This window comes from Benincasa hispida, chromosome 9 (genome assembly GCF_027475165.1).
Source record: "Benincasa hispida cultivar pf3 chromosome 9, pf3_genome.v1.1, whole genome shotgun sequence".
Taxonomy (NCBI): Eukaryota; Viridiplantae; Streptophyta; class Magnoliopsida; order Cucurbitales; family Cucurbitaceae; genus Benincasa; species Benincasa hispida.
Genome location: NC_143486.1, coordinates 37,260,839 through 37,277,577, shown reverse-complemented (window position 1 = coordinate 37,277,577; position 16,739 = coordinate 37,260,839). Strand labels below are relative to the sequence as shown.

The following is a 16,739-nucleotide window of genomic DNA, read 5'->3' as shown; positions in this document are numbered from 1 at the left end:
GGTCATCTATACAAAAATCCAAATAAGACTAGTCCTTTTTAGAGCAGTGATTGTTCCACTGAACGGATGCTATTCCACTTCGGCAAATACTCTCCTTGAGAATGAAGATTTCATTTTCATTCCTCAATCCCCCCTTTCATTTTCCTTGAAGCGAGGAAGGCCTATAAGCAATATAAAATTTTAAGCACGTAGATTGAAATGTATTTTAATGATCACAATCAAAATATAAAATTTTATTGTACAATGACACTTGAAAACTTTTATTACACCACACAATCACAATTCTTGACTTTACAGAACAATCTGTCCATCTCCCATTTAGTTCTCTAACCTTAAGCTTTACAACAATTATAATACATGATAAATTTTACAACAATTATAATACATGATGCTCTCACTGTAGTTTTTTCATCCCATGAACAAATCCTCATTCTTCACAAGATTCAGCAAAAATGTATTTTTGCAAATTGAATTGAGAACCCACCCAATCCAAGGTTCAAGAGCAACCAAAACATCTTCTAATAAACAAAAGACTTGACTTTTGAGGTTCAGGCTCTGGCTCAATTTTCCTACTAGAAAGTTGCCTGAAGAACGCTCTCACTGCTCCTTCGACCCCATCCTCATTCTCGAGAGCCTTTCCAAGCTCGACAGCCTGCTGTTTTACCTGTCATGTCACTCTCTTAATAATGTTATGCTAGAATCAACCAAATTTATCACATGTTCATTTCAATCCAGTCCAAGATTTTCCAAACATCCATGACACTGTTACAAGGATTCTAAACGGTGTAAAAAGAATATTTCAATGAGATGGCTAACTATACCAGGACCCAATTGGCAGAATGATTAAGTATAAGAACGAAAAATATAATTTAATAAATCATATGATGTTGAAATTGACTAATGTAATTATTCTATCAAACTATTCTTGATATATTGTTCCAAACAAGAAAAAACTGAAGAAATCAAACTCAATTAAAACAATCAGATCAAACTGGACTAAATGGATCAAATTAGAATCGTTGCTTTATAAAAAATGGAGAGTAGTCAATAGTTGAAGACAATACCGAAAAGGGAATCTCAATTTTTACCTTGGGATCAAGCATATAGTTTATAGCATTCACCAATCTTGGAAGTGAGAACTCATCAACCGGGATGGGTGGAGGGCCAACTCCTCTGGCATGTACTCGTTCCCCCCAGAAAGGTTGGTCACCAAAGAAAGGAACAACTGTAGTAGGGCACTGTGGAATTCAATGAAATCAGAACCAAATCAAGTAATACTAAGACAGAAAAACGTATCGGATAATGAAGTTAGTACCGCAGCTTTTAGACCAGCAGCTGTTGTTCCTGCACCACCATGATGCACCTGAGTACAAAGCAGCAATCAAGTAAAAGTAAAAACACGTACAATCATGTGAAAGTGGTTGCTTCTGCTTCAATCTTGTTAATATAAAGGGGATTGAGTCCGACTTGATTCCTACATATATCCGCTCCTGGCTCTACCCTAGAAAGTTCTTGAGGCTTAGGACTACGAGTTGTCATGATTCAATTTGCTTCTTCGGTATAGTTCCTTTTTCCATATGATTTTTCTATCTCCTCCCTAATATTTTGTTGCTTTTTGAAATAATTTGATCCTTTGTTGTTGCACGTAAAATTAAAAACATGAAAGGCCAGTGTTTAAGGCTGTTACAGAGAATAAGAGAAGGATCCAGGAATTCAATGTACTTAACTGCTGAAATGTAAGGACCTATGCTCTTCTTAAAGAAGACAACATCCAGGTAGTAAAATGCATTCAAAGCAACAAAGAAAAATCTACTAAGCCTCACCACAGCCTTGCATTTAGGAAGAAGCCAATCATGAGGGCAGTCGTCCAACAAATATATGAAGTCCTTTTGTTCTGCAGCTGGGAGGAAAGATATAAATTCAGTCATGTAAGCTACATCGCTCATCGAGCATGCAACTGGAGCCAGTAACCAAAACTGGTCTGAACACTTACACTTTCCAAGGCCACCCCACCCTTCGTTAATGATACCCCGCTGTTTGGTGGTTTCCAATGCTTGTATGATAATTTGTGTCATCTTTTCTGGCTCTTGTACAGGCTGAAGAACAAATGAAAAAGTAGCTAAACCATCAACCTAACTTACCAACTCCACGCCTTGATACTTCTCTCTATATCTAAGACTAGCTTCTCCCTTAACGTACAATCTGTCATTATATAAACTGTGTACAACAGTTGGATGTAATTTAATTATAGTTTATTTATGTTGATTACCTTTGGTTCTTTGATCTGATTACTAATTGGTGTTGTTGGTTCAATGCCCCCATCAAGTTGAAGGACAAAGTGCACTATTGTACGTTATAAAACTTTGTGAATTTTGCACAACATATTATTTTATACAACCAAACATCACTCCTTAGCATTATCCTTACATAATCTTTTTTTTTTAATCATCCTAAATTTATTCTAAAATTTCTCATTAACTTAACTCTCTAGAAAAATTCTCTCTAAATTATTATTTCCATAATTATATACATAATTTTCTATCTCTAGTATATCACTCTTTGTTGCTGCATAGCTCAAATGATATAAAGTATCTGTTAACGATCAAAAAGTCTGTGGTCCAAATACCCCACCTCCCTATTGTACTTAAAAAGGAAAAAAAAAAATGAAAATCAGTTATCAAACACATTTGGATCCTGTATTTTAAGAACAAGAAAAAAAAAACTAAAACAGAAAACCAATATAGATAGACTTTTAACTAAGAGCAATATCATGTATGACAATTGACAATAAAAACAAATCGTGAAATAGCATAATCACTCTAATCACATGACAACATGAATACTTGTATACATTATATATGAAAGTAATTGGGGGAAAATCTAATTGGCTAGAGGAAAAAGCAACAAACTTACAAGGCTGCCAAAACCAATATAGATAGGCTTGTCCCCAGCTTCAAGCCATTTCACAAGTGATTCGGGAGGTTCATAATTTGATGCAAGGTCAAAGAAGCAATAACCTACAACATCAATCTTAGGCCCCCAATCTAAAAATTAAAGGGAAAAAAGTGAATGTCAACATCTAAAAATAGCATTCTTAGAGTAGCAGACTTAGCAGCTCAAATCTTCTTTTTTCCCATCTCTTGTTCGTTTTCGAATATACAAAATTCAAATACAAGAAATGACTATATGGCAAACAAAAGGAAGACAAGTTCAGTAAAAAGGGTTGTGATCAATAGCAGTAGCACGATAACCAACCCTATAAAGATGAGAAACAAAGAAATGTTTCAGAATTCCTTCTAATGTAGAAACTCACTTTTTTCATGCTTTAACATTTATCTTCTACCCTACTGAGAATCTCACATCGAACAGATAGAGAGACTACACAATCTTTATAAGATGCGTGAGTTACTCTTCTCATTACCATTTAGTTTTGAGATGAAATTCCATATTTATCCAATATCGCTTAAAAGACCATGACGTACAAACGGGTATTCAATCTAAAAAGTGTGTGTGTGTGTGTATATATATATTGGGATAAGACCCAAGAATGGTGAACCCAAAAGGTACCATCTTGAGGGAGAATGTTAAGAATCCCACATTGCAAAGATTGAGATACCTCTTAATCTTTATAAGGTACATCGATTATTCGTCTCATACTCAATTGGTTTTGAGATGGAATCCTATGTTTATCTAATACACCCATCTTCATAGGTTCAATTGTTCTAAAAGATGCACGGACATGTACATATATTGGACACGACAATGATACGTTTATCGAAATTGTTGGAAGTTAGGAGAAAAGACTATATGAACTAAAGTGTGTGGGATGGAAAGAAATTTACATAGGAGAATTTCAAGCCTACCGAATGCTTGGAGAATTGTAAATCCATACCCCAATTCAGTACATATTCCTCGTTGAGATCTTCAAAATGCACAGCCAAAAAGAATTTTTATTCTTCTATATGTTCTGAAAGAAAAAATCTTTTGAAGCAATTGACCAATGCAAGAATTTCCTTCCTTTGCAACATATCAGTTGCAGAAATTCACCAATGAGCTACACACCAAGAGAAGACGAGATGGAAAGGTATAACAGAAGGCACAATATGCTGAAAATTGCAAGCTTTTGGTCAAGAATCCTGAACATCAGAAGAGAACTTGATAGACATCTACGGCTAGAATATGCTAATTGTAAGCTTTCCTGGGAGAGGCTAAAACTGAATATTCTATTGCATATTTCCCAAGAGAACTCTATAATTTGATAACTCGAGCCAACTTCCCAAAAGAAAGACAAGTTACAAAATATCTCTACAGTTTCTTAGTGAACCCCTAATTCTTCTCGGGTGAAAGTTGGTTTATCCCCCTCAGAAAACACACTAGATCATAACAAATAGATGTAAGCTCCCAAAGATATTTTTAATGAGCAAACCCTACTGTCTATAATAAAAGGCACGTTACTTTTAGATTCATGATAATGATTGTTCTGATCTTTTTCTACTTTTTAAAGTAAATTAAGTATGGATACTAGTCATTCTATTTCTAGCTTCAAAAAACAATAAAAGTAAAATTTTTCAATCCAAAAAAAGTTCCCAAAAAAATATTTACCAATTCAGTATTAAATAAAAAGTTTTAAAATAAAGTTGTCGACAAAAAGAAATTTGTCTTAATTTTTTTAGCTAAGTGAAAAAATTTACATTACACTTGAGGAGGTGAATTTTCTTGTCTAGCAACAATGAGAAGACGACTCATATGAGAGCCCAAAATCTGAATATCAGTGTAAACAAAGAGAGGAAACATTTAATTTATTCAAAAAGAAAATCATCCAGAAACTGAAAAATGGAAATCTGTTCCTAATTCTAAAACTGTATGTACTATAAAAAAAAAAAGAATTCAGTATACGGTAGTAATATAAAATCACCACCTTTTGGTTTAGGAACGAGGTATGGACTCCACAAATAAACATGTGGCACATCAGATTCAGAGGATTGTGAACCACTTAAATATGTTACAGGTCGTATCTTCAGCTTCTTCTTCCTAAAATCATTAACAATGTCTCGCAGTCCAAGCCAAATCAAGGAATCAACGATTTGATATGAAAGCTGAAAATAGAAGAGAACCAATGATGCTAGAGAAGAGCATAACTCAGCAAACAAACAAAAGTATTTAATTCTCAGACATTGCTTTTTCTGTATATTCGAACACATACACAATGATTAACGACCAAACAAAACCCAAGATACAAACTGGCTGTAAATATAGAATGGCTATGATATCTGATTCTCCATCTTGAGATTGTTATATACAATTTCAACTTAATGCTTTGATTTTCAAAGAAGATATAGAGGTTTCTTGATGGAAAAAAAAAATCAAAAGCAACAGACTCACCCTATACCCTGCTTGTTGCTTGACTCGGGATAATGGATGTGGAAATTCACTAGTTGGCCTGGAGAAGAGTAAAATATAGGCAGTTCAAAAGTCCCGACTTAAGCAATCAACCTCACATGGTATATAAAAGAATACATACATGACACAACCATTAACATTGGCACAAGTCAAGCAGGTCATGGTTCAGAAACAGTCCAAGACTTACGTCCATGGCATTGTAAAAAATATATGAAGCGGTAGCTTAAGTCCCTCTGCCACATGTGTGTGCCCTAAAATACAGAGTTGACGAGAAATTACTAACAATAAGATTAGTTAGCGGAGTAATGAAATTGTAACAACAGCATGCTAAGCAGCTTAAGAACATAAAGTCATTATCACTAAAACTTCTAATGAGTGACTAAAAGAGGACCATTTTGGTGCGAAGAAGTATTTTGACAACTCTAGTTCTCTTCAAGTGTTTCCAAATTCCGTGTGAAAAATCACTTTGATACGGGTAATAAAATGTGATATCACATACAGGTATAAAATGTTGGCAGTTCTTGTTCCAGCATTTTATATTTCTTAGATGTTGGATATTTGTGCTGAGAACGATGTCCTTCAACTTCTATGTGACATCAAGTTCAAAAGAAAAGTAAAACTGGTTTTTAGTGAATGTGGTTAAAGCAATTATTTCAGAAATATGGATCATGAGAAAACAGATGATATTTGAAGACAAATATACTTAGACGCAGGAATATATTTAATACATAAGACAAATATACTAAGCAGAGGAAAACTGAAAATGAGCTAAAAGTAAAGCAGCCTCTTGGCTTCTCTATCTTCGTTATTTTCTAATTGGGGGTCATTCTAATGGGAGTTCTGCACTCTGTGATTTTGTTCATTCCATGAAAATTTTGTGCCAAAATGATAATAGAAAATGAAAGAATCCAGGTACTCAAAGCTATCATTGAATGTGCTTGAGAATCAGTTCCTAAGAAACTAGCCCTTGCCAAAATTGGATATCAATTACGTCAGATGCAACAAACTGATATTGATGGTGACCAAATCTAACCATATGCCGTGCGGTTGGCAATGATTGCATCTGCTTCAAAGGGAATACCAGAATCCATATCAGGATCTTTGCAAGCTGGAAGAAGGGAATAAATAATTTCCTTCATTTGATTTCTTTGAATAAGTATCTCAGAAGGCCCAGAAGGCAAGAAGCCTTTATTTCTTACCATATCTGATTCATAATAAGGAAACATTTAGAAAAAGTTGAATAAAAAGTAAAATTTTATATCTTAATCTAAAAACTGTATTTTTATTTAACATATAATAAATGACTGGTCTTTCAGAGTGACTCGTGAATTTCTAGAATTTTTATGTAAAGATGTCCGTAAAGAACAAAGATGCTGAGGAAAATAAATTAGGATAAACAAGAACTTATAACTCGAAGTTGACAATTTGAACATAACTTAGTGGATAAAACACCCATTACCTTCCTAAAGGTTCGAGGTTGATCCACTCATAAACAAGGAAAGGGGAAAAAAAAAAGTCAAAATTCCATTTAATCACTTACCTCACTGATACATTAATCAGAAAAGTATCATAGTTCATGATTAAATGAGATGATATTTCATAACACAATCATTTCTAACGGTTTCAATAATTTACTTGAAAAGATCAACCACTACTAATTAGATTACCAGTTAAGGTCAATGAATGACTTGCAATTCAGTCAATTAATTATTTTACAATTAAACAATAACTAATGATTTATGATTCAACATCACTCAATTATTAACTTGTAAAACCAGTTCACTAACCAATGTATCTCCTGTTGTCATTGAGTTATACTTATATCCATATTCTCAATTGTAAGAAATAGATAACATAGAGATTAAGAAAATATATTGATGCTCACTAATAGTAGAAAATATATTGATGCTCACTAATAGTCTATTCATTATGAAAACTAATTTATGGATTTTAATTAGTAAATCAAAACGTCATTAGATAAATGTTTATCATTGTCAGTTCATTGTTTAACTAGAAACAGAACGATCATATTTTGCAAGTTTCAACTGAATCACTGATATTATATTACATTCCATTCTAAACAAGTATACCGTTGGATGCTATTGCTGTTCTGTTTTTTTCTTTCTTCCTCTCTATTATCTATATAATTTACAGTCTTAAAACAATTTAAATGCATCATATTTATACAGCAGTAAAAACTGAAAACTATCAACAACCTCCCCTTAACAATTGAAATCAAGTAATGTTTGAATCACTCAAATATTTGACCCTTTTCTTAACTGCAAAATAAATCACAAATTGAAAACAATGATAAATTTGAGGAAGTAAACATTTAGTTAAGTTACTACACACACCAAATGACAGGCCATACATCAAAGAAAATGATGTCAAGTACGTACAAGCTGCAAGCTGTTTAGGATCTCCTCCTAAAGGATAAAATTCCAACCCAGCCATCAAGACAAATTCCTTGAAATTTGGATGAGTAGCTAATCTAACACGATGACCATAGTCCTACATATATAGGTTTCAAGAAAATAAGCTTCAAGTCAACAAGGAAATAATGATTAATTTAGATTAGCATAAGATAAAAAGGATTTCTCATTGTTATATCATTTCATCACTTGTAATTCATACGTCAAAGTCTTCCTCAACAGCTACATTTCAACTTTCAAGATGGACTGCCATTCAAACAGTCCAGGCAAGATCGCTGTCGTTACAAAAATTTAGTGAAACATTGGAGAAAGTTGTGGATTTCATTTCTAAAAAGTTACTGTGTTTATGCAGTTGTTTGTTTCTTATGTTCCTAGTCTCAAATTGTTTTCACTCAACTCAACTTATAGGATTCATGAAGAATCCTCTGATAACTGTTGTTGTTTGGCAAGAAACAAAATAAAATATTTGACTATAAAGAAAAGAAATGAACTGACTCTGAAAGCTACTCTTTTTATAGCACTACAATAGTTGCAGAGGATGAGGTAAAGGCTTGAAGCGGCGTATGACTCAAGCAGCATATTCTAAAAGGTTTTTGTCCAGCCTTCCTTATTACTCTTGATTCCTTGAAGATTTACCATCTGTAGGGGTATTGATGTAGAAAAGAATGTGTGCACCAATCTTTAAGAGATTGTGATGACCTCTAAAATACCTTGGACATTTTATTAATATTAATTATTATTATTATTATTATTTTGCAAAACAAGAATGTAGTAGCCAGTAGGTGAGAGTCATGTTCATCAATGATGGGGTAATGGCAGGTCCATCTCTTTAAGAAGAGGAAGAAGGAGAAGAAGGCTTTTTAACTGACAGGAAGTTTCAGTTTAGCAGCTTAGTTCTGTTAAGGAGCGGTGAGGAAATCAAACTTGTTCATTGGTTATTCCTATTAGTCCCAGAAATATCCACAGATCGGTCCATAACACTGGTCTGATGCCAAGTAATTGAAAGTATAGAAAAATTGGATATGCTTTCTTGAAGTGCTGGGTGAATTTCTGCATTTTGCTTTAAGGATTCTATATTTAGATGCAGCGTTTTGAAAAAATTATGTGTGAATTTCATGCACTTGAGACCATTGAAATTAGATTGATGAAGCATAATCTGAAGATTCACAAATCAACTTTCCATTTCTACAACCATTGGGAAGAACACTAATGCTGTTAGCATTTTCTCTGGTTGGTATTTATGCATCATTTGATGGTTCTCCTTGGGATGTTTGAGACACTACCTACATTTAAAACTTGAGGAAGGGTTCTTTTACGAGGACAGAAGTGCTAAGCTTTTTCTGCCTTTCCATGTAGATGCAAAGAGTCTGATTGAAGCCCATAGTTCTTCTAGACAAGGGGCAAGGGCTCCTCTCTTTGGGGATCCTCTAATTCCTCCATGCCAGATTTTCCACAGTGACACCATAACTGTGTCAAACCAATGAGTTCTAGACTGCCCCTTAAAAGGTGTGACTTATTAACCTAAAGAAGAGCTATCACCATTGTTTGTAAGGCACCAACTGATAGCAAATAGGCTGGGAATTTTAGACCAAGTGGAAGCAGTGTAGCAGCATTTGAAAGGAAGTGGTGATGACCATCTGAGTCTTGTCTACATAAAATAAATACACCAATTTGGGCTCTTTGCAGCAAATCAAAGGTACTCAACTCCCCTTTGCAGCAAAGCCTAGAGGATTCCAATTCCTCCAAGTCCAATTATATTGTATTCTCAATAGGCAATGAAAATGGAAAATGTGCATACATGAGAAAACTAGTACTACAAATACATACTATCAAGTGATATTAATCACAACAGGAGGCAATCTGAGACGTGGAGAAAATGAAATGAATATACAAATTGCAGAAAGTTTGTTTACCTGCAAACGCTTGCCAATTGGAATGAATGGTTGCACATCTCCACGAGTTCCGACAATAAGTATTACTATTTGCATGGGCCTTATGTACTGAAAGTCAGATGTATCAAGGTGTTCATCATCAACGTTACTGAAAATTTCTTCAGATTCAACATTAATAGATTGAGATTCAATGTCTCCCTGAACTTCAAACTCAACAGTCCCATCATCTTTCACAGTAGTTACTCTGTGCAACAATTTAAACTGCAAAATTTGTAAACATTAAAACAAACATTTGAAAACAAGGTACATTACAGGTTCAATATCATACAGCGAGAAGAAACTTGCATTCAGACAATTCCTAATCCTGTTGAACAAGAAAAAAAGCTTACGCAAAGCATTTTGTAGGAAGGGATTGAGGAGGGTGGAAGGTTTCATTTAGCGAATTTAAATTTTGTCATAGCCTTAGGAAGAGGAGCTTAGACATTACAAACTTGGATGGTAAAATTATTGCTCTTTATCCAAAGGTTACGACAAAGTCCCCAGAAGCATTAGCCTCTGCAACACTAATTTGTGGAAACTATTGGGTTTGTCTATTGGTTGGGAGACCGGGAAGACAATATCTTAATGCATCCTGCTAAAATTGTACAGATTAATCATCTATTAAGCTTGGTTCAAGTGAACTTAAGAACCAAATTGAAGAAGTACTATTACGGCAGGACCTGAGGACACATGTTGGGACGCAAATGAACATGTCTATGTAAGAACTAAAAGAGTGTGCAAAGTGGAGGGAGCTTTAACTAGGGAAAGTAGAAGAATGTTTGATCATGAGCATAGGAATTATTTCCAATTCAAGAAGAATAATTTTTAGGATAAAAACTTCAGCGGCTATTTTCCTTTCTACAAATTGAAGAGCCTTTCAAGAATCCTCTTTGATTCCATTTCCAGATCAGGAGCTTATTTTCATTTTTTTTTTTTTTACTTCTACTTGTTCCATTTCATGTCTCTTATTAATACATATTTAATGGATTTCATTTTCTCGAATACCTTCTGATCAATGGGAATTTTATTATCTAATATTTGAGCTGCATCTACAGTAAATATGGTTTCATGTCTCAGCCTCTCAGTTTTTGATCTTTGAAGTCGGTGCTGAAATGAGGTTGATTCCAAGGTGTCTGACGATATCTCCACATGGAGACTATTAGCTTTTGAAAATGTTCGACCTGGAACACCTAAATAAATAAATAAAAAATAGTATTTAATTGGCCAAGAAGGAAGCAAGTTTGCAAAATTATGTTTCAATTCTCATAGAAATGTTGGCATACTGAAAATAATAAATAATCAACAAGATTAACTCCATAACAACATGATAGTAAGAACAGTGGTCTAAACACTATGCCCAGCATTTTGACAAATATAGAATAATTTCATAGGAAGAATTGTTAGGTTTGTTAACAGATTTAGTAAAATTTTAATCACTCATGGTTACTTCTAAGTTCAAAAATTTCAAAGACTAAGTTCAGAGAAAAGAAAATGCAAATGCGTCCCTGCAGGACAACAATCAGCAAGGATAATACCACTTCCTCATGATTACGGATTACCTTTTCCAACAAAAGAGACGTGAAGTTAGGATCAACCTTGATCCAAGGGTTCAATCTCAAAATTAGTGATTTCAATCAGAATGTGTTCCAACGATGGCAATAAAAAAATTTCTTTTTTAAGATCAAAATTGACCTCATAAAACAAACTGCTATTTCTACATATTTGGTTGGACAAGTCAAGGAAATACCAAGTGATGGGAATGCGCTGAAGATCGATATGCTCGTTATTGAGAGCACTAGAAGGAATCATAAGTAGTAACTCAAATTTGTGGGTGTGTAAATTCACGGGAGAAGGTGTTAAAGAGAAGTTTGAAGAAAGAACATTTAAGGAATTCCAACCAAGATATTGAAAAGTTCAACTTTATCTTATTTTATTTTTTTGACAAGAAATAGAACTTTTCACTGATGAAACAAACGAGACTAATGCTCAAAAGGGGAACTAAAATGAATTTTGTGAAATTCGATCAATACACTCACATTGTTTACTCACTAGTTAATAATTACTACACAGCTGCCCGTAGTAGAATGGGTTGGACAAGAAAAAAGAATACATAGTTGCAGGCAGAGGATCGTGTTGGACAAGGAAAATCATACACATCCGAACTTTAAAACATCAAATTCAACTCTTCTCACTTTTAGTTAAGTTAAGTAAAATGGTCATATTTCAATTTCTCATTCAACCAATCAAAGCAAATAACTAAGCAGTATGTGAACAAATATTCTGTTAAAACTGATAATAATAAATGGCAAAAAAAAAACACAGATTTTGACTAGAGAACATGAAAAAAAAAATCCTGAAACAAGAATTCGTAATAATAATAAGAACAAAATAGGTCACAAATATAATATGTAATACACGAGAAACTTTTCTCAGCTAACAAAGTTAACAAAGACTGTTTTGGCTTCCTTTCTGGAGTTGGTTGGTTAGGTTTTAATTGTGTTGCATTTGGATGTCTTCTACTCTTTGTATCTCATTTCTATTTTCGTTTTTGGTTTTTTTTAGTTTCTATTTTCTTTCAAAGGATGATGTATTTTTGAGCATTAGTCTTTTTTCAATTTATTAATGAAAAGTTATTTTTCCTTAAAAAAAGAATGTTCAAGTGCTTTAAAAAAGTGTTTTTAATCACTTGAAAATTCATTTCAAAGAGACTAGGCAACAAAAACTAAAACACAAGAAACAAACTCACCAAAATTCTCTATATTAGCACAGCAGAACAAAAGAGAGAAAATAACAACAGCAACCCTTCTCACACTTTGGAGAATCTACTTCTTTCCTTGGCTTATTGTGGAGAAATCTATCTCTACCTTTTTGTGGTTACAGCTTATCTACCCTCTTATCTCATTGGAGGTGTTATTTTGTAACTCTCTATGATAGGACTTTCTTTCGTAATCTATTTCATAAATCAATGAAATGGATTTTGTTTCCTTATCACAAATAAATAAATAAATAAAACAACAATAACAACAGCGAAGCAATCCTTTGGTAAGCTTTCCATTTTTTTGTTCCTTCAATCTCATTCAAGTAAAAACAGAGTTAGGTAGGCCCCCACGGGTTTGGTTGAACTTCTCCACAGGCTCGGTTGAACCTAGCTCTAATACCAACTATCACAGTAACAAAGTCAGGTAGGTGAATTTTTTTTTTTTTTTTTCATATATATAAGAACAACCACTTTCATTGAGAAGAAATGAAAGAATACACGGCCATACAAAAAACAAGCCCACAAAAAGGGGGAATCCCTCTACAAGAAGGGACTCCAACTATACAAAATCATGCTCATAGGATAATCACAAAAAACTTTAAAAATCGAAGCCCAATAAGAAACGTGAAAAAAAATAAGAGACCATGTATCTCTAGCATCTCTCTCAACTCCCCTAAACACCCTTCTATTCCTCTCATGTCACAACACCTAAACAATAGCATAAACACTAGCCAACTGGAGAAAACAGCCTCTTTCCCCAAACGGTGGATTGAGGCGACATTGTTTCTTGTTTGTATCTTTATCAAAACTAAAAACAGAGATGCAATAACAAAAGTGCTCATGTCATAATGGAAGAAATGGTTCAGTCGCATCTGAACTGAGTTTCAATCGTAACGGGATTCTTTCGATGGAGAAGATCCGTCGACCTAAGACCATTCGAGTGAATTTACTTGAGCGTCATATGATGAGTTCGAAGCTACAGAAGGATTGGAGGCTACTCATACAGGAATATGAAAGCTACTAAGCCGCTGCTTTCCCCAAGCCGGAGAAGGGCCAAAATCCCCTGCTCGCCATCGGACCGAGTGTTCATTCAATTCTACTTCAAGAAAGTTTATTAAGAAACAGAAAAACAGATAACAACTATCTCCTTTTTTCTGTTTGTAGTTCAAGAATTTCCACCTGAATCATCGAACCATCCACCTTAGTATGGGATTAGCTATCTTATCCACTAAGCTAAGCTATGATCGGATTGGCAAAAAACAGCAACCAAACGTCTATGCTTTAAAAGAATGGAAAAGAAAAACTAAACGTTACCAAAAGCTGACTCCGAAGAGAAAACAGACACAGTTTCCTTAAACAGCAAGTTATCTATTAACAATCCTCCAAGAAAAGTCGATCAAAAAATGGGAAATATTGAAGAAACCTGGAGGGGTGGTTTGATGATCATATTGAGGACCAAATCCGCCATTAATGTCCCTTCTGCCCGCCATTCATCCACTTATGTCGTCCCTTCTTCTACAAAAATCTCTGCGTGTCTAGAAATGATGAAACGATGATGATTGATGATCAAAGGGTAGGATTGAAAACAGGGGAAAACAATTGTAGGAAATAAATGGGAGAACATTTTGGTGAAGTGAACAAGCAATCGATATATTCGAATGGGAATTTTGGAACGCGGTTTATGGCGCAAGCAGTGGTGTTTTGGTAATTAGAAATTTAGAATGTCGTTTGAAAAGCTTTGAACAACAAGGGGGTTTTGTCAGGTTATGAAAATGAACCTTATTCCGCCGAATCGACTCAAAATAAAAAATTCCCGTCCTTTCTTCTTGCTGGGTCCAAGAAAATTTCTAGAACTATAGCCACCGTCCGAAATATTGGTGTCGATGAAAATATCGCAATTTCGTTTTTACGAAAGTATCAATATCAATAAAATTTTGAAAAATTTTATAAAGATTGATGAAAGTTGTTATAATTGGTTAATGAAACTTTGATTGTGACTGAATTGAATTATAATTGACCATATTTAATCATCATTTTTATAGAGTAAATCAAAGATCAAAATAAAGAAAATGAGTTTTGATAATTTGCTTTGATACCCAAGTAGAATTAAAGAGTAGTGAAGAAGTCAGAAGTTTAAATTACTTCATATGAAACGTAAAATGTGTATTTATAGAGGATATTAGTTAGGATTTGATCATAATCCTATTAGGATTAGGATATGATTTCTTAATCCCTAACAAGCTAGATCAAATCTCTTATTATCTTTTATTATTTTATATCATATTATTTTGATTTTTTACTTTATTTTGCTAGACCAAAATCTACTCCTCAAAATTAGCCCCTACTCCTAAGTTTGGTTTTGTGGACTGACTTCCTACTAGTCATGTGTGTTGCCGCAAATTTAGGAGTATTTTTCCAACCTTCATTGCTTCTTTGGTTGTCCTGTTCTTCTCATTATATGGCCTACCAATTCTATCACACTAGTATAATCATATCGAATTTGGCTCTCCAAGATCATTCTCGAATTTTTGGTCATACCTGGAATATCTACTCGAATTTTTTTTCAAGGACCAAGCTATTTTCTTTGTATGCATCCACCACAATTACGCAGCGTTAAGTGTAAAATTTGCGTCATGTTCATCCTTTTTCTCGAGGAGCATAACACACAAACTTAGCTTTTTGTCAATTAGGGACTATTCCCCTCTTCTTGTGACACACCTAATTGGGAGTGATTAGATTGTCATTGTATCTAATCAGTTCCTTGGTTTTCATCCTCCACATTCAAGTGAAGTTAACCTATATGTCTTTCATGATGGACTTCAGCAAATGTCTTCTATCCGACCAGAAGTGGTCCCTAGATTTTGAACTTTGAATTGATTGATCGACTACAGGGCCCCATTTTTCACCAAATATTTTCATTCAGAAAATTGTTGAAGTCCAGTTGGATTTCTCGTGGCAAATTTCCCCTCAGTGAATAATTAAGTCTTCTTTTTGGAGTTCTTCACAGTGGTTTCATAAAATCATGTATCCAAATAGTTACAAATTAATAGTGTGAGAGTAAAACTTATTTTGTATTTTACATCACTGTAGAGATTTGCTCAACTTCTTGTAGCTTTCTTTACTTTGGGTTTTTGAAAATATTCCATAGTAATCAAATAGTGCTAATTCTATCCATTTGATTGCTAAAATCTTTGATGTTTTAAGATCTAGTTAAAACTGATGATTTCCTTTTAATTCCTCTGCTAATCTGTAGCTCCGATACAAAGCTCAAAATTTGTAATCTTGAATTGTTTTAATCCTATTTATACTCGTCGTTGATAACCCATGAATCTTTTTCGTTTAAGAAATTTTTCTTGCAAATGCTACTTACATATTTGAGCAAATCAACTCTTTGCTTCCCTTCAATCTAAGGATGAAACGCATTGGTCTTGAACATGGAGGTCTTCTTCTACTCTTAATGCCACTGTTGTCACTGCTCGCGCCTAAAGAAGGAGAGATTGGTCGGAGAAGTAGCCCCATCGCTGCATATTCGCTCAGTTGCTTGCTTCTAAAAGGGATTTCGTCGAAATTAGTGGGTTGGTGGTGAAGAAAACACTGCCATGGACAAGAATCGTTGCTTGAAATCGCTTGCCGCCGTTCAATAATTGTTTGTTACATTTGCTCATTGTCACTGTTCAGATTTGACGTCACCACCCTTGGGGTTGCTGCTTGAAATCACTTGCTGTCAACGCTCGAAACCCCCATTTGAAACTGTTCGTTGCTGCCGTTTGAGACTCCCCATTGCCGTCATTTGAAGCCACTGCTAGAAGCCCATGTTCCCCACTCCTGCTCCTGGATGCTACAGTCACCACACGTCACTGCTCGTAGCTTACTACCCGCCATTTACCGCCGCTGCTCTGAATCGCTCGAAGCTTGCCGCTTGCCTCTGGAAATTGCTTGATGTAGTCTCCACCGCCAGATGCTCTCAACGTCGTCGTTCATATCTGCTCGCCATTGCCAACTATCATCACTCGGAACTCTGGCCATTTGGATTTGTTCACCGTCATTGCCTGCCATTGTTCGAAACTCTCGTTGTTTAGATGCTTGTTGTCACGACTAGGAGTTGCTCATCGTCATTCGAAAACCTTCTGCCACCATCGTTCAAAATGTGACCGTCGTTGCTGTTCAGATCTACCGCTTTGTCATCAATGTTGGGAGCCGCTCGCCGTCACCATCCGG

The 16,739-nt window shown here is 34.7% G+C and overlaps 1 protein-coding gene across 14 annotated transcripts; it reads right to left on the bottom strand.

Moving 5' to 3' along the window:
• Nucleotides 1–231: 231 nt before the first annotated feature.
• LOC120085647 (sterol 3-beta-glucosyltransferase UGT80A2-like) lies at nucleotides 232–14,764 on the bottom strand. Of its 14 annotated transcripts, none has more exons than XM_039041755.2 (14): nucleotides 13,945–14,764; nucleotides 10,769–10,953; nucleotides 9,746–9,985; nucleotides 7,800–7,911; nucleotides 6,434–6,604; nucleotides 5,588–5,651; nucleotides 5,383–5,440; nucleotides 4,919–5,096; nucleotides 2,914–3,044; nucleotides 1,994–2,096; nucleotides 1,824–1,900; nucleotides 1,316–1,363; nucleotides 1,089–1,238; nucleotides 232–664 (listed from the first exon to the last, which is right to left on the bottom strand). In XM_039041755.2, exons 1-14 carry the CDS (start codon nucleotides 14,009–14,011, stop codon nucleotides 497–499), a joined length of 1,752 nt encoding a protein of 583 aa, XP_038897683.2. In that variant the 5' UTR covers nucleotides 14,012–14,764; the 3' UTR covers nucleotides 232–496. The 14 variants fall into 14 exon arrangements, with proteins under 14 accessions (XP_038897683.2, XP_090174222.1, XP_038897681.2 ...); XM_090318096.1 differs by having other exon boundaries at nucleotides 2,914–3,017; nucleotides 13,945–14,295; XM_039041753.2 differs by having other exon boundaries at nucleotides 7,755–7,911; nucleotides 13,945–14,227.
• Between the last annotated feature and the right edge of the window lie 1,975 nt (nucleotides 14,765–16,739).